The sequence below is a fragment of the Cyprinus carpio genome, chromosome B20 (genome assembly GCF_018340385.1).
Source record: "Cyprinus carpio isolate SPL01 chromosome B20, ASM1834038v1, whole genome shotgun sequence".
NCBI lineage: Eukaryota > Metazoa > Chordata > Actinopteri > Cypriniformes > Cyprinidae > Cyprinus > Cyprinus carpio.
The window spans coordinates 1,000,756-1,020,317 of record NC_056616.1 but is presented as its reverse complement, the minus strand read 5'-3'; the positions used below and the strand labels follow the sequence as shown (position 1 = coordinate 1,020,317).

The 19,562-nt window shown below is 37.7% G+C and overlaps 1 protein-coding gene across 1 annotated transcript in view; it reads right to left on the bottom strand.

Moving 5' to 3' along the window:
* The window catches only part of fynb (FYN proto-oncogene, Src family tyrosine kinase b), a 50,969-nt gene that overhangs the window by 14,703 nt on the left and 16,704 nt on the right, over positions 1-19,562 (bottom strand). The window contains 3 exon segments of the mRNA XM_042747394.1: positions 689-787; positions 4,904-5,000; positions 8,173-8,447. Of these exon segments, the coding sequence (XP_042603328.1) occupies positions 689-787; positions 4,904-5,000; positions 8,173-8,437 (461 nt within the window). The 5' untranslated portion in view covers positions 8,438-8,447.

Genomic DNA, 19,562 nt, shown 5'->3' with positions numbered 1-19,562 from the left:
ATATTTACAGTAAGAAATTTACAAAATATCTTAGTGGAACACGATCTTTACTTAATATCCTAATGATTTTTGGCATACAAGAAAAATCTATAATTTTGACCCATACAATGTATTTTTGGCTCTTGCTACAAATATACCCCAGAGACTTATGACTGGTTTTGTGTTCCAGGGACACACTTGTAGGTTCCTGAAGAAAAGTCTCAAGTTTAATAGTCTGACATGTCAACATTTATCCCATCCAATGGACAGGACTATATGTTTGTCAAAACAACAAAATAGGGGAGTGACTGGAAAACGTGCTTCAAAAAATGATGTTTGCAATTTAATTTGGGCACAAAGGCGACAGAATCAGGGTGCATTCAAAATTTCGAGGGCAAAATCCAATCATTTCAACAAGAATCTTCAGATATGGTTGGATGCAATGGTAATACATGGGTCAGTTTTTAGGAAGTGTCTTTGTTATTTGTCCCAAACAACAACACAAATGTTGCCTAGCAGTAACAGTCACGAAGCACCCTGTACTGCGACTGTATCTGGACTCATTTAGAGTGGGCCGAGGTTTGTCATGCATCCTGCTGAGAGGTCAACCAACACACACACACACACACACACACACACACACACACACACACACACACACACACACACACACACACACACACACACACACAACTAATCCAACACTTACTCCTCAGCCTGGATTGAGTCCACAGGGGCGACATAATTGCTGGGAATGTAACCGGTTCCTCCTGTAGTGAGAGAACGGGCGTCCCACCAATCACCTTCACTGAAACAAACAGACAAAGACAGAGAAAAAACACATTTTCTTATTGTCATGGTAGAATTTGAGAATTTTAAGTCTTAGTAGACTTGTCCTTGCATCTGTCCTTCTGTATGTTCATCCAATACCTCAATTCATTCTTCTCTCAGTTCATTCATTCATCCAGCAACCATTTATATGTTTGTTCATCCGTCTTCAGTATGTTCTCACAAAAACACAACACACCCTATACACACTTTTACCTCTTCATACACAGAAAAACAAGGTGTTGTGCGAAAGTCTGAAAGGTCAGTGTACCTAAAGTTTCTTTCATTCTTTTGTTTAGAAGGACCAATAAACAGAAACACCACAAGAAAGAAAGAGATCATTGCTGGGAAAACTATTCTTCTCTTCCTTGAATATTTTCATTTAATTTCATATTGCCATTGCCTCGCATCTCTCTCCTACAAACCTTTCACCACAAGTAAACAACCACCTCCTCCACACACACACACACTTTCACACACACAGAGTGGAAAACCAATCTGCCTATACAGCTGATCTGTACTTCTGTGAATGTCCCATTTATTCGATAACACTCTACTCTCTCTTTAACATGCCCTTCATGTAATACCCCTCTCCACCAACCAATCTCTTCCTCTCTCAAATAGCCTGTCCTCTTCACATAAAATATCATTTCCAAGAAAAGCTTCTCTCATCTCTCCCAATCATTGTGTCCACTTCCCCAGACACACACACACTTTCATGCACTGTTATTATAATAATAGCATAGCTTGAGAAGACATGCTGTATGGAGCAGTGGAGACTACATCACCACCAGCAGAGGGCGATCTATTGCTAAACACTCCGGCAATGCACAAATTGGATTCAGAAGTTAAGGAGGTCAAATTAAAATTGGATGAAATTCATAAAAACTGCTTTATGTGTAGATTTAATCAAGTATGTATCAGTGTGAATTGCCTATAAACAAGTTACACAAAAAGTAGTGCACTTCAATTGTGTTGAATGTGCACTGGTGTACTTCAAATCTTAAGTTCTGTTCAAAAATCTGTACTTGCAGATAATGTTATATTAATGAAATAAAAGGCCAATTAAATAGAGTACACTTACTCTACTGATCTTTACTCTGAAGTACACTTAAAAAGCGCACATTGTAATAATGTCAAATTAGAGTACATGCTAATCATTTTTACCGTACTGTTTTTTCAGCTTACATTTTAAGTTAATATATTTAAAATTTACTAAATTGCAACTTCATCATTACAAATGTGTAATTACAAAGGTATTTATACACCTGAAATAAACGGCACTGAAGTATATTTTAGTTTACCATGCTCATCTGGACACTCATCAGTACACTAACCATATTTCAAGTACTATAGGATTAATTAATAAATAGCATATAATGATGTAGGGCACAACTGGGCTAAAGGCACACCTTAAGAAAAAATATGCTATTCACTGCGCATAAAATGTATAATTGCAGAAAAAAATATATGCGTTTGTATACCTACCTAATAATAACCTACCTAACACTGTTCGGGAGGCAGACACACTCTTGCAGTTTAAATCTAGATTAAAGACCCAACTCTTTAACCTGGCTTACACATAACACACTAATACACTTCTAATATCCAAATCTGTTAAAGGATTTTTAGGCTGCATTAATTAGGTAAACCGGAACCGGAAACACTTCCCATAACACCCAATGTACTTGCTACATCGTTAGAAGAATGGCATCTACGCTAATATTAGTCTGTTTCTCTCTTATTCCGAGGTCACTGTAGCCACCAGATCCAGTCTGTATCCAGATCAGATGGTGGATCAGCACCTAGAAGGGACCTCTACAGCCCTGAATGTCAGCAGAGACCAGGACAACTAGATGAGCCCCAGATCCTCTGTAAAGACCTCGTCTCAGACGGCCACCGGGACAAGACCACAGGACACAGATGATTCTTCTGCACAATCTGACTTTGCTGCAGCCTGGAATTGAACTGCTGGTTTCGCTGGTCAGAGGAGAACTGGTCCCCTGACTGAGCCTGGTTTCTCCCAAGGTTTTTTCTCCATTCTGTCACTGATGGAGTTTTGGTTCCTTGCCGCTGTCGCCTCTGGCTTGCTTAGTTGGGGACACTTCATGTACAGCGATATCGTTGACTTGATTGCAAATGATTGCACAGATAGAGAAGAGTCGACAAATTATGTCTGAATGCATTGAAATGAACGGCAATGGGGTTCTTTTGGTCATTCAACCGTATATTGCTTCTATGTTCGGCAATGCGTGTATTTAAACAACGCTTTGTTTTACCTATATAAGCAAAACCACATGGACATTTAATCATATAAATTAAATTTTTGGTATTACACGAGATAATTCCCTTAATTTTTAACTCTTTCCCTGAGTGAGGATGGATAAATGTATGACATTACATTGTGCACATTGTCTGCATCTATAATTGCCATCAGGGACTGAAAAGAGATGGCTTGAGTGTTCCAACCCTCGGTTAGCTCTCACCACCATTTGTCGTATATTTGAGGCTTGTTTATACACAATTCGTGGAGTGTCTTTACAACAATGGCTCATAACAGGATCCGAACTTAGAACATGCCAGTTTACGTACTGTGTGTGCGAATTCATTACTTAAAGCAGAATATTGGATAATACAACACAACCTATTATTGGCCAATTTTACATGTGTTCGAGAAAGGCATTCTTTCTGATCGAGATTTTCGAAATGTGCCGCAGCTTCTCCAATCGAATTATTTGCATAACCTCCCTCATAAAACCTCCAACATAAATCCTGACATTGTTTTTCATACATTTCGTTATAAATGCAAATCCTGTGAATCCTCTTGAACTGACTAATTGGAAGACTTTTCTTTAAACAAGTAGGATGAAAACTTTGACCACGTAAAATTGTATTTTTGACCTTAGGCTTTCTGTACAAATCAGTCACCAAGTTATTATTATCTTTTATTATGAGTAAGTCAAGAAAACTAACTTGGCAAGTCTCATAATCCATGGTGAATTTAAGATGTTCGCTACTACTTTAAATTTAAAATTTTTTGGAAGTCAAGTAATTCATTCTCCAAGCCACACCATATAAGAAAAATATTGTCAATATATCAATATTCAAGTGAAACTACCCAGAAGGTGTGGTGACATCAATAAAATCTTATTACAGAGGGAAGCGTTCTACATCTATACATGAAATACTCTTTCTCCAAAAGGTTTACATTTGGAATTTGACTTGAAACCCTTTTTCGGGATATCATGTATATATTGATTATTGTTGTTGTTTTATTTTTTTCCTTTTCTCTTTCGTTCACTGGATGATTGGGTAATTTGTTTGATGAATTGTTGTAGGTGTGATGTCATGTTTGTAAATTTTTATCTTGTGTTATATTGTTTTTTTTATGGTTGAGATCTTATGGTTTATTCTTTTTTGTTTTAATAAACTTCTTTTTTGAGAGCAGTAGTGGCAAGGAGCCAATTTTTGTTTATTGACAGTGAAGTACTCCATGTGATTGAGCACCTGCCTAAAGCTTTTTGGATGTGCGCATATTACACTTTCTTCGCTTAACATCTCTATCGCAACATATTACTTGATTGGACACCATTTAATCTACAGTACCAATATTTATTTGCAACATGATAACTGGTCAACATTTGCATACTTTATGATAAGTCATGTAACAATGTAGCATAATGTTACTATTTGTACAGATCGTATGAAGCAAAGTTGATCCACTCATTTGTGTATTAATGGGAAAAATATGGCTAGGAAAAACTAGCTAGTGCCACCTTACAGTTAAAAAAAGTCCTTTTCTATACAAATCACATTGTACGAATTCCCATTAAAATGTCACCATGTAAAATCAGGTCGTCTTGACTTTAAAAACGTAATTGAAACATAAATGATTCAAATAGTTAAACAGACTTCTGTTTTTCTCCATTCAAGTACACAGAAACTGTTCTTCCATGGCTGAAAATAGCTTTATGTGGGTGTTAGGAATATGGTTGAATAGACTTAAAGGGGTTTTGACATTATTCAGTATTACTGAATAAGTAGTGAGCTAATTTTCCATTTCGAACATACTTTATGTTTCAGGTCTTAGACTTACGTGCTGTTGATGATTTGAAACTTCTCGCCTTTCCTGAAACTGAGATCATCTTCTGTACGGGCCTCATAATCATAGAGAGCAACAAACAGAGTCACACCTGAGACAAACAAAGAGAGAGAGAGAGAAAGACCACATCAGCACCATGAGGATTAAGAACAAATTAAAGCATACTTTTATCCTGGAAAGGGACAACAACATAGTGCAGCGTGAGCAGTAGGAAAGAAAAAGCCATTTTGGTCTGCGGACGCTTTCAGACAGATCAAATGACATTCAAGACCTGCAATTAGGGCCTGCAGGAGCCATTTCAAGAGTCAAGACTGATTCAAGAGCACCAATCCACCCCAGTACAGACACTGATACACAGCACAGAATGATGTCTGGTCTAAAAGTATCTTAGAGGGATGAGCTGAAAGCTACACCTCTCCCACCGGGATGTTATAAACAAAGCTGTGTGGGATCGGGATGGGAGCATTTGTCCGGTCTGGCAATGCAAAGTCATCTTAACTACTGTCATTTTGATTCCGCTGTGCCTCGAATGACTCCCGCAAGATTTGAGATATTTGGTCACGACATACTAGATCCAGAGTAATGGGACACAAGCAAACCAAACCCCTCATTAGATGGAACCCAAACCTAAAATCTGTCATTAAGCACATATTCAGTAAGACAGGAATGTAAAGCAATCAACCTCAGTGGGCTCACATTCAACATTTAGCAGTCTGACGATTTAAGTCACAGATCATAAGTGATAACCCATCTTTTAAAGTTTTTTTACTGATCGTGGCCATCTCATGACAAATTGGCCCCTACACGAGTCACAGTAGATTTTAAAGTGGTCATGTACTGGCATTGTTTTTTATTTTGTACTGTTCTCTGAGGTCCCCTTATGATGTTATTAAGATTTTTACATAAAAAAACATCATAATTTAGAATAAGCTATTTTCTGTCCTGTTTTTAACCTTAAGTGATTGGCTAACACTTGTGTATCTTTGAAAGACCAAGCCCTGCACAGATGGAAGCTGCAGTGATTTAGGTTAATAATGCATAAATACTCATATCAAATGTCTGTTTAACAGACAAAGCAATAGTGATCACGTGATAAAAACAGTTTCTTACACTTGTGTGTTCACAACTTACGACTATTTACTAATGTTGGGATCAGAAAGAAGGAAACGCAAACGGTTTTTCCACAACTTGGCACTGAAAAGCATCTCGATGTATTCTGAGCATCTTTATCATTTGGTTTCTGTGTAAACCTGTGCGTCGCTTTTCTCTCGTAAACACTTTCATGCACGAATCAGAGGGTGGGGCTAAACAGATGATGTCGATCTTCTTCTGTGGAGGCGGTGCTTAGTGATACATTCCACAAGCTGAAGTTTTGGCAGACTGCCTTCAATATAAGCTGTTCTTAGACTAACGAGAAGGTTTTGAGTTCTGAATTTCTTATATGTCAGAAGATCAACGGAATTTTGGTTTCTCAGTTCACGACCCCTAAGGATAAGCTTAAGGTTACTGACAATTTTAGTATTTTTTTTTTTAAAGGTCAAGCTCTTATTTTAAATAAGAAAAATATAATGTGTCTTAGTGTGAAGAAATTTTACAAAATAATATGGAAAAACTACTTTAATTTTTTTAGGGCTGGTGAGCAATTCATCTAATTAATTACATGATGTGCCGATTAATTAATCTAATTAATCGCAAATTAATCGCACATCACATTTGGCTGAGAAATTACTCCCAAAAGATCATTTAAAGTCATTGTTATGTAAAGCATCAAACAGACATTACAAAAAGTAGCTTCAACAAGAAATATTTTGTTTGACTCAACATAAAGTTTATTACATATACTCTTTTTGACCATGAGGCTAAGTAAATGACAACTAAATTTTCATTTTTGGGTGGGTGAACTATACCTTTAATAATTTTTATTATTATTATTACTATGGAAATATTAAATGATTTCTTTAATGAAATGATACTGTAAATAATAAACTAAAACTGCCAGTAGGTGGTGGTAAATGTCTTAATTATTAAGTCATCGAGTCATTTATTCATTCGATTTGTTCAAATGGCTGATTCATTGAGGAGTAAAGTAAATGGTTCTTTATGAATGGTCCATTGACTCATTAGATCGGTGTGAGACATCAAAGTCCTGCGAGAGCTGTAGTGAGCAGACGGCTTCTTATGCTTTTGAACCGCTCTCTCGGTCCTTTGATGTCATACACTGATTGATCTGTGCAGCGCCGCTTCAAATCCAACGCGCCTATGGCCAATAGATTAACGCACCAAATGATTCACCCAGTTCATTCAAAAGTGCATTAAGAAATGAAATGCTGCTGTGTGTTGCTAGGTGACGAACAGTTTGTCTTTATATTTTCATTGGCAGAATTGAGCAAAACAAACAACATTATGTCTAAAATAACACCATATTAACTTCTTTCTTACTGAACTGTTGTGTAAGATCAGTATCACATTTGCACTCATGTGATAATGCACTTAGCCTATTGCTTGTATGATACTGCTTAACTATACGATGTAAATACGAGAAAAAACTCAAACAGGCATTTTTGCCCCATATCTTGAATTTTTGGAGCATTCTAACTACATTCTCTAGGCTCCTTATCAGGTTTGTCATCAATCAGCTGTATGAAATGTCAGATGACCCATGTAGGTCTTGGGTGAGGCCAGTGAGTTAAATTTAATGCTTTATTTTTCACCGTAATTAATTCATCGAATTAACACGTTAAGTTACCAGCCCTACTTTTTTACAATGGAAAGGTTCTGTGGAAGATAAAGCTTCAAAATCATAGATGCAAAAAAAAAAAAAAAAAAAAAAAACTTCATTTTTAAGAGAAAGAAAGCCGTGTACATCAAGACATTAATAGGCAAATTCATGGACAATTATGGGCATTGGGTAAGATGCAAACTCAAGGTCTACTGTTTGTAATAAATAATAATAAATTATGCAACGAAAATTTCCTCCATTTGAATTTTAGCCAATTTGTCAATCTATTTAAGTTCTCAGCTCACCAAATTACATGTTTCTAAAGAACATCTGGTAACAATGGAGGGTATATTCTGCTAAGACAAATATTTTTTTTTTTATATCACTTTCTGTCAGTGTCTCTTTGTGTAGTTAGAAGGGTCTGCTCTAACATGGTCATCACAGGCGACTAAAACACTGAGCTTGTTTGAGCAGCTTAACAAAGAAACACTTAATCAAACAATGTTATGAGGTTTGGGTTGTTGGAACTGTATGAAAAGTCTACCTGTGCCTCCTCGTGTGCGGAGCGTTCCCTGCTGTGTGGATGTGGTGACCCCTCCAAAAACTGTCACGCCCTGCGTGACCCCAGCGCCATGGAAGTTGTTGTAGTTGGGAATAGCAGAGACCCCAGTGACCCCGCTGAAGGTGGGGTAATGCTGTGGTGTGGGGTCGACACCATACCGATAACCTACTCCGCTCTGAGACAAGCTGGTGTCCCGGTCCTCGGTTAACTTAGCAGCCTCTTTGTCCTTACATTGCACACAGCCCATCCTCTATGATCTGACAGAGACAGAGAGAGATTAGGAATAAACTACCCGTGTGATAAAGAAGTACCCTTTAGCAAAAGTGTGAACTGATTATAATGAATAAGTGTCTAAAAACATTGAATTGTAAGATTTCAAATTAAGATTTTAACTGATGAGCTGAATTGTTCAACACAGTTAAGCAGACTTTTTTTTTTTTTTTTTTTTTTTTTTTACAAATTTAACAACAGCTTAAGAACATGGATTTAAAAAAAAAAATAATCTTAGACACTGAAAAGATTTAGGAAATGTATTTTTGTTCTCACGTCATTTCAAATATGTGCGAGAATAACGCTTGACAGCTACAGAATTTGTTTTTGCATATAGATTCTTCTAAATGTCTTTCTTTCTGTATATAAAGTACTATATTAACATGAAAAAGTTATTATGAAGGATAAACTAACTCTCTCTTTTTGGCTCAGCAAGCTCCTCTTTTTGGGGGGCGCAGGAAACTCACTCACTAAAACACACACAGAGAATGTGTGTGTGTGTGTGTGTGTGTGTGTGTGTGTGTGTGTGTGTGTGTGTGTGTGAGAGAGAGAGAGAGAGAGAGAGAGAGAGAGAGAGTTCTTCCGTTCATCAGTACAGGATTTTAAAACCACGCTCTGAAGTTCTGCCCATGATCCATCAACAGCACAACAGCTGAACTGTCCGGTGGAAAATAAACTCCCATCAGGAAACTTCAAGATCTTTGTGAAATAGAAGTGTTCTTAATTCTATTGAATGTGCACTTGTAGTGTACTTCAAATCTTAAAAGTATATATTTAAAACAAATAAAAAATAAAAAACATTATTTGCAGATAAGATAAAAAAAGATTAAAGGCCACTTAAGTAAAAATGTATTATATTACAGTGTATTATTTCCATAATAGATAATAAAAGTATGTTAAAGTGTACTTTTTCACTAGAGGAGAGAAGGCAATACACACACACACACACACACACACACACACACACACACACACATATATATATATATATGTGTTTATTTTAGATCTTGTCATAGAGCTGCTCACTGTTTAAGGCAGAGGCAATTCTCATTTAATTGATTGATGTTCTTCATTTTGTTGTTTTTATTAGTTGTGTATTTTGGGAGGTTGTGTGGATGTGAGTGTTCTTAGTTATGACAGGAGCTGCTCGTCTTCACCTGCATCTCACAAACACACACGATGTAAGAAAAACTCATCGGGTCACTTTGTACTCATTAAGACAGGAACATGAGGAACACTGAATCCTCCTGTGCTGGTTTTCTCTCTTTTCCCTTTCCATTTCTCTCAGTTTCTCAGTGAGACGGACCCCTGCTGCGCGTCAGCCTGCAGACTAGCGCTCAGCACTGCCACTCTCTTACACCTACGAGCATTTGCTCTTCCGCTAATCCACAAAGCTCCCTTTCTGTATCTTTAATATTCGTCTACCACTGCCATATATAATTTATGCCTTTCTTGCCCTTAAGCAGAACCACCTGCAGGCTGCCAGTGGTGTTAACTTGGGTTCAGCCCACATCCTCTCATTTACAGTTCAAGAATGCCCATAAACAACAGCTTACTGCAAACGTAAACCCCAAAGCTTTCCACAGGATTTACTGAAGGTGAAGAATGTTTATCCCAGGAATTCAACCCAGGCTCACTGGAAGAAAAAAAAAATGACTGTGGTGACATTTCTGCAAAATATTACGTTCCTTTTTGCACGTTCTGCAACATTTTTACATGATATGTCCGTAACATAAAGATAAACGTAAATCTACGTTTTTATTCGTACCGAGGCAGTTCTGAAATTAAACGTCTGGTGACTGACGCTAAAAGGTTAATGCTCTACCATGTTTGAAAATAACATACCACCTACACTAAACTCTTCTCTAACCCAAGTGCAGTGCTGTATCCGGTGAGCTGCTGAGCAAATTCACTCTTTCAGAAAAGTATAAATAGAGAGTGGGTATGTGATGCAAACTTCAGCATGATAGAAGTGTTGAGGACATTATATAATACTGTACAAGAAACTGCAAGACAAAAGTCATTATTAAACAATAATTTGCCCTGTAATCATAATTTGTGTGAAGAGGAAGAAAAGTAGTAGGAGTAGAGTTTTGCAAAAATTGAGTTTTCAAAGAACCTATGTTGCAGGAAATCTCTGTGAAATGCTAATTTGTTTAACATAAAAAAAAAAACCTTTAAACTGCTTTTGCAATGTAAATCCTACTTCAAAAGCTACTTAATTCTGAGTCTTTCAAAAAAGCACAGTACTATATAATGTTGATGACTCTAAATAGAGTTTGCCAGAACGAATCCTAACAGAACACACAGAAGCCTAAAGACATAATTAATTATTAGCCTATTTTAAGTTTTTTTTTTTTTTTTGACATCAAGGAAGGTGTGTATATTTCATGCTGACTAGTTTGACATGATAACGGAGTCATTATTTCCTGTATGATTTCTAAAAACTGATTGAAATCTTCATAATCACCCCCCCCCCTCCAAAAAAAAAAAACATTCTAATGATTGCAATCTGTCTTTGTTTTAATTGTATTACTGTCTGGTTCTTTAACAATTACTTACTACTTCAAAAAACAATGTTTAATTAAGAAATTACTTATTCTCTTTTTTATTATTATTGTGGCATTTAAAAAGATATATAAAGCCAAATTAATTCTTTGACAAACCTATAGAATTAGATTTTGGTCATACTGACTGTTTTTGCAGAAACTAATGATGACACACCAACCTTTTATTTAGGAACTGTATTATAAATATGATTTCTGTATGTAAACATACATGTTAGGAAATGAGACACATTTACAGTAGAAGAGAGGAGAGGAGCCATGTGACGTGACAAAATAGAGATTGTGAGGCAAGAAGACAAAGAGAGGAAAAGATAACATGGGGGTGGAGACGAGACAAAAAGATGTGAAAAGAGGACAGAGTGGAAACGAGACATGAGGAGAAGACCAGAGAAACAGGAGAGGAGAGGAGAGGAGAGGAGAGGAGAGGAGAGGAGAGGACAGGACAGGACAGGAGAGGAGAGGAGAGGAGAGGACAGGAGAGGAGAGGAGAGGAGAGGAGAGGAGGTTAATGAGTTTCTGAAGAAGACAAGTGAGCTGCTTTATTAAGGAAATGATTGTAATAAGAGATGGGAAGGAAGCAAGAGAAATGAAAAGATGAAAGGGCAGATGTTAAAAGACAGAGGGCGGAGAGTCCACAGAGATGAAGGAATATTTCATTTTTTAGGAAAAGAGAGAAAGAAGTACTGACAGCGAGTGAGAGGTGGAAACTTCAAGATTATGGCTGTCCCATTACTGGAGAACTGAAACCGATACGAAGAGTCCACGTCGAACCACAATTCCATTACACTGCTGCATTTAACTGTGTAGACTGGCAGAAAAAATAATACTCCTTGTTAGTGGTCGACCAATTTAGGTTTTGATTGGCCAATGCAGATGATTCAAAAATAAAAAGAGTGTTAAAATTACAGGGTACTAGATAGAGTGCAGCAGAGTATGAAATTGCACTCGTGTGTCCAGTGACAACAGAAGACCACTACTCCTTGTTACTGAATAAACAAGAACATACACATCCACCAGTATAATTTTGTGTAGGTCCCCTTGTGATGCCAAACAACTCTGATGTGTTGAGGCATGGACTCCACAAGATCTTTGTACACAGCCACCCTATAATGATAAAATCCACCCACTCCTTTTGTTTAATCCCTATAGATCATAAGCAGTGTCTCCCAACTACCTGTTTTCAGCACTGGTGCTAATATGATGTCACATTAGCCACAGGCCCCACCCACGAAAGTTGACAGACACTGCTATTCTAACATAGAACTGCCCTGAGCGAGTTCACAGCGAGCTGTATACAGTCCGCCAATGCTGCACTGACGAGAATGTCTCCCAAGCGCTTTAGGTGTTCTGTATGTCTGAATCCACATAGCTCTCTCCATTTACTCCCGAAATCTGATCCACTGAAGACAAGTTTGATTAATTTTGTTTTCAAAGAAAATGCTCCCTCAACTCTACCGAAATTTGTTTATGTCTGTGCGAATCATTTTACACGGGACTGCTTTGTGAATGAGGGTCAGTATAAAGCAGGTTTTGCACAAAAGTTGCTCCTGAAGGATGGAGCAGTGCCAACTGTTCGTGATCCAGCTACACCTCCAAGTATTACACGTTAGTTTTCCAAATGGCCTTTTCTGAAAGAGCTTCTTGGCACTCTGTAAGGCTAATGTTGCTAAAGCTACCATTGTCTGTCTGTTTTAACTGATGCTGCCTTCACGTGCTACCAGAATGATGGTAAATAGGAATGTGGGAGTTAAAATTGCATATGAAAGCAATGTGAACTCGACCGCTGGAATTAATTGCTATTTTATTGCAAGATAAAAATTACCTTGTTTTATTTTTTATTCAGTGGTGGAAACGGGCTTCCATACATTTTGGCTATTTTATTTATGTAATGGTGAAAAAAAAATTGTCAATGCTTTTCCGAGCAATGTTGCCAAGCCCATTGTTTTCTCGTGAAATTGGGCTACAGTACTTTTACACTGTTGCCGCAGGTTGTTTTTTAGTCTGTGGGTTAAAGCGACCTCCCCAGCCAAGAACACAATTTTAATGGAGGATTTCCCTAAAGTAGGGGAAGACCACGGAAAAGAAAGCGATAGTTTTGATTAGCAATTGAGCTGTTTTTGTTTTGCAGACCGGCAACCCTGTTTCAGGGTCAGTATAGGGGTCTACCGTGGGTAGTTTTACCAAGTGTATAGGGTAAATGCAGATATCTGATATGGGTCACTTTTAAAATGGATATAATAAGATGTAGCCAAAAAAATCGGAATTGGGCATAGAGACCTGCAGTGTTAATGCAGCTTTGTAATGCAGCCTTCCTCAAACCATTTCTAAATATTTTTTGCATGGTAGCAGGCTCCATTGTACTGTTGAAAGAGGCTGCTGCCATCAGGGAACACCACTGAAGAGGTGTACATGGTCTGCAATACGGTAACATCGACACGATTGCCAAGAAACAAGGTTTTCCATTGCCTAGAACAGTGGTTCCCAATCCAGAACCCCCAACACTGCATATTTAAGATGTCTCCCTATTCAAACACACTTGATTCAACTCATCAGCTCATTAGTGAAGACCCCTAGGCCTCAAACGTGTGTGTCAGATAAGAGAGACACCAAAAGCGTGCAGTATTGGGGGTTCTCCAGGACCAGGATTGGGAACCACTGGTATTGGGGGTTATTCTGGACTAGGATTGGGTGTCTATTTAAATCAGTAATGATATAGTTTTGATGTTTATTGATATACCCAGCACATTAATACATGTTCAAAGTGCATGGCAATTCTGCTCATAGCTGGATCATGGAATGTGAGTTGTCACCATAGTAATGACCTTGTCCCATTTTCTAGCTGTCATTGCTTGGGAAGCAACCATCCTTGTACAGCTTTCCAACACACAGTCATGTTTGAGCTCAGACTCTCACAACAACCGACACACCAAGGGAACATGTATGTTCATTACCCAGCGGAGGTGAAGCTATGAAGCCGACACGGCACCATTGTGTCAAATGCACTCAGTATCATATAGAGGCAGAGAACTGAAGCTGGATGTAGCCATAGACTTTGTATAGGCTAAAATTTAACCTGACAAAACAGAGACTTTAAAATTACTAATTATCCATGAGCTATATTCCATATCTTTATAGGGTAGCTTTGTGTGAGGCATTAGTTTATTACAATTAAATATTTCATTTCCATTTTTTAGATTTGTGCCAGATAAGGAGATATGTAACATATTAGATAGACATGGATTCTTATTTAATTTTGACATCATTAGAAAGCTTTCACTACAGGTATCCAGTTTCAATACTAGACTACTATTTTATGATAATCTCCATCGAAAGCAATTTCTTAATTCATGCCAGGACTTCACATTAAACCATGCCAAATCCAAATATCATGTGTTTATACATTTAGAAAAATACTGAAAAATTCTTTTCAGATTTCTTGATATCTTGATTTTTAGATATCTAAAATTGGTGTGAAAAATTGAGTAGATGTGTGTGGGGTGGATCATTAGCAGATTTAACTAGCAGTTTAATAACATCCGATCGAGCACTGACATCATCTAGGGCAAAAGCGCAAATAGAAATCCCCAATCTTCCCTGAGCGCAGCCTTTTTAAAGTCCAGCAGTGGGGGCCATCATGGAATCTGAAATAAACCCCTCTTAGATTAAATGAGGAAATAAAGCGATGACCTTGTGTTTAAAATGCAGCTGCATCCACGGTTTGCCCCCCACCTCCAACCTTTGAACCGACTGTGTTGTGCTCTTAGCCAAAGTTTAAAGATAGAAACAAAGAGGACTTTCTCTAACATACAAAGTCTTCTTTTCCATATGCACAGCAGCTCATAAGATATTGAGCTCTGCACAAAACGCTTGAGTGTCTGGGGTCTGGCATAGCTAGGCGAAAGTGGGAATCTGTGGACTGCTTATTCTTCAGAGGAAACTTAAATAAAATACTATGAATGAAAAATGTAATACTATGACCTTGATTAGGCGGGCCACGTTTCTGAACATGTACAGTAATCAGCATCATTGACTTGTCAATGACACTAAATGTGGTTAAATGAAATACTATGACCATGCCATAAAGTCAACACTAAATACATACTAAAAAAAAAATCATAATGCATACCATATATACATGTCATTATCAACATCTCTCATTCTCTGACCCCAATGGACATATTGCCTCACTATTCATCTGGTAGGTATCAACTGACAGGAGAAGCCACGAAGAGAAGACTGTGACCCAACAATTAGGCCATTCGCAAATCTTTTGCAATTCTCGAAATCTGTCTGCGACATGAATCATGGAAGAAAATTTTGCAGAGGGCATCTGGCGTAACTTCTAAAACAAATCTTAGTCATACATATGGCCGACATATGAGCAGTTCCATAATACAAAACCAATTAAACTCTGCACATACATACAGATCAATGAAAGCTCAATTTTTAGGCCAGAGACTGGATGTTCACACATGTGGGGTTGCACATGTGATAGTGATTATACATGTAGGTCATCACGTGACCCTCAAACACATGATGCCACGTCATCATCAATTCATGTACAGATGTATTTGTGCTTTTGTTGTGAGGAAAAAGAGGAAGTTTGGCACTGTTCAGATAAATGCCTGGATTTCCACAGTTTCCTCAAGTTCTAGTAAGCCAAAACACAAGGTCAAGGGCTATAGGTTACACAAACATCGTAGAGGTGAAGTGTGTTTTTATGCTACAGTACATTACTTCCTTCTATCCCAGTTCAATGTGAAGAGTATACAACCCTAATGGAGACATGCTTGAAAAAGCCATAACATGAGGAATTAAACTTTCTTTAATCTTTTGAAATAAAAGAGATGGGTGTACTATGAGAACATAGACTACTGAAACTTTCACAACTCAAAACTTCACAGCTGAATAAACACCTACTACTGAAACTATCTACGATGCAAAAAAGGTTTGTTCCAAAATCGATGGAGCATCAGAAACCACATGACCTGATGACATATGATTCACCCACATTTACAAGTCAATGATGCTGATTACTGTACATGTTCAGAAACGTGGCCTGCCGAAACAAGGTGGATGTAGGATAAGGAACTAAAAGTTACTCCTACTGATATATAACTAACAAAATAAAATACATTTTGTGAAAAAATTCCCCCAGAAAGAGAGCGATAAAGCTTCACAAGATCAAACTGACCAAATGACAAGACTAGAGGGTGTTGTGGATCTGTTGAGACAGACTCTTCTGTGTGGGAGATCATACAGTTTGTGAGGATTTCCTTCTTGGCTTTTAACCTTTCAGAAAATGCCACCAGCTATAAAGCAACACTATTTGATGAAACTGGCAGTCACTAGGTGTGGTGATCAGCGTATTATGCTGCTGTAACACTCAACACCGTTGTTTGCAGTGCTGCTATGATTGTGTGCATGTATGCAAGTGTTTGTTCGAGAGGATGTGGTTAACCTGAGTATGACAATGTCAAAGGAACACACAACCACACAAACTTTCCATGAGAGGTGTTTCTCTTACGAGGACAGCAGGAGCAGCCAAGAGATCTTTAAACAAAATGTCAGCACATTAAAGTCTCAAATGTTAATTAGGCAGAAAGACTAAGGAAGGACATTTCGTTGGACAATCTTTCCTTATTGTTGAAATCTTTATAAGGATTTGTGGAAGATCGTGGAAGTCTTGAGACAAAGAAGTTTATTTATTTATTTGTTAGGCCTTTAATGTGATCGGTCTGTACAGACAGACAGAGATATGGGGATGAGTCAGGATTAGGCATGGGCCGGTATGAGATTTTGATGGTATGATAACCTTAAGCAAAAATATCACGGTTTCATGGTATCACGGTATTGTTGTTACAGCTCTGAAATGACTGGGTAAAAAAAAATAATAATCTTTTTTTTCCTGCTGGACACAATATATTTTGTTTTTGAGTAACATACAGAACATTAGAAACCGTAGAATTAGTTTATTTTTTCTTTGATTTGTTTCCTAAAAATAAAAAAATAAAGACTGACATCTTTAATTAACCTAAATCTGTAATTACAGTTATTTAATTTTAGTTATATAATTCATATACATATCATTTATATCATTTCATATCATTTAGTTATATAACAATCACATACATAATTTGATTTAATAATAACCCAATTTGAAGCAAAAACAGAATGTTCTGACAAGCTTTGTGAAATTATACTACACGCCAGAACGAAACAAACAGCAGAAGCTCTGAATGAGATGCATATTCACTCTCTGACAGCAGGAGGCGCCTCTGGAACACCAGATACAGACCAGATACAGCGTTTCCTTGGTTTCACTGTAAACAAAGCTGCTGCCCTGAAACACTGCTTTAATATGAACTATACAGAGACGAGAAGAAAGTCAGCTCCCCTCAGAAAAACATTCATATAAACCCCCAAATCAATATTTAGGATTTTCTTCCAATAGTTCGAGCATTATGAACAGTGAGTGATCTGCCTGCTAATGTTACAGTATTTTTCTCTGTGCGTCCGTCTTCAGCGTCTCTGGCCTGTGTTAACGGGTGTTAACAGTCTTCATATTTTCAAATTACATTTTGGAAAATGATTGCATTGCAACGCAGTTTCTGCAAGTCCAGAACAGAGAGTTGCAATAAGGCAAAAAACGGCCAGTTGCCGTTCGCAGAAAGGTGGACTTCGGTTGTCCGCACACCATCGGCATTACGTTATTTTCATCTTCAAGAGGGCTCGCAGACAGCCGCGCACCCTGTGGTACTGCGCATGTGTCGAGCTTATCTGCAGTTGAGTGTACTTTTGTCGATTAGTGATAGATTATAAATGTAAGCCTACTTAATTATCACGAAAAGTCTTGAAGAACACAGATAAACTATACATTGTCACAGTTGAGTGTTTATTGTCTTCATGTTTAATCATTCAAAGTGTATCAATCTTCCTTTTATTTAGCTACAGCGATAGTGATGCCTTTGTCCATATTAGGGATTTCCTGGAGCATGGTTGGTTCTATTACTTCTGTGATGCGTATGTGGCGTTTTTGCATGAGGGCGCCCTCTGGTGTCCAATATGAGTGAAACAGACATTACATATATTTATCGCACTCAAAAAGGGCCAATCCATCCTATTTTTGGTGTTTAATTTGGTTTAATGTCACCTACCATCGTTTTGTGGCCTTTTGTTTTCGAAGTATTGGTATAGGCACCGGTACCGTTTTAAAAGTATTGATTTGGCACCATTATTGTAAAGAACCTGACCGATATTCAGGACTCAAACTTAGCTCATCTGAAGACCTGCCCATGAGGCCATAGAATGATAGTAAGTTTAATGGTTAGTTTAAAGGGATATTCCACCCCAAAATAATTTTTTTGTCATTAATCACCCCGTGTCGTTACAAACACGTAAAAGCTTTGTTTGTCTTCAGAACACAATTAAAGATATTTTGGATGAAAACTGGGAGGCTTGTGACAGTCCCATTGACTGACAAGTAAAATACACTGTCAAGGTCCAGAAAAGTATGAAAAGCATCGTCAGAATAGTCCATCTGCCATCAGTGGATCCACCATAATGTTATGAAGCAAGATAATACTTTTTGTACATGAAGAAAACAAAAATAACGACTTTATTCAACAATTCATCTCCTCAGTCTTTCCCCAGTTTACCGTAGCGCCATTTTGGAAAACACCTGCTGAACGGAAACTGCGTACGCTCTTCTGTGTCAGCCGCGCCACAAGGATGCGCTGTTTTCTTTCAAACCAAATCCAGTGATGGCAGATGGACTATTCTGACGATGCTTTTTATACTTTTCTGGAGCTTGACAGTGTATTTTACTTGGCAGTCTATGGGACAGTCACAAGCCTCCTGGTTTTCATTCAAAATATCTTAAATTGTGTTCCAAAGATGAACAAGGATTTTACGGGTTTGGAACAACATGGGGGTAAGTGATTAATGACAAAATTTTCATTTTGGGGTGGAGTACACCTTTAATGGTCTACATACCATTAGCAAATTACCGTAACTTACCTTAACCATTACTTACCGTAAGCAAATACATACGTTTCAGGTAAGGAAGCTCTGTGGTAGCTCGTAGGGGAAAAAAAGTACTTAACTGAGTCGACAACAGCAGGATCTACTGACGTCTCACATGCAGAGGCAGTCACTGAGCCTCTAGACTGAAAAAACTGACTCCAGCTAGAGATGCTGTCTTACTTCAGTTGCTCCAGATGAATTTCCACTACAGAAGCGGCTCAACCTATTAAAACGCTGTACAGGTCAATATGGAGAGTCAGCCAGACATTCAAATCCCCCAGAGACTGTACAGCGGGAGGAGAAGGACTACTTATTTACCAAACTTATGGCATATACCATATTAGTTCAAGCTAAAGGTGGTAAGAAACATATACACTACTGTTCAAAAGATCTTTTTTTTTTTTATTAAAACTTTTATACAGCAACAATGCATTACTGTTTTCAACATTGATAATAAGAAATGAGTAGTAAATATTACAATGATTTTTGAAGGATCGTTGGACACTGTAG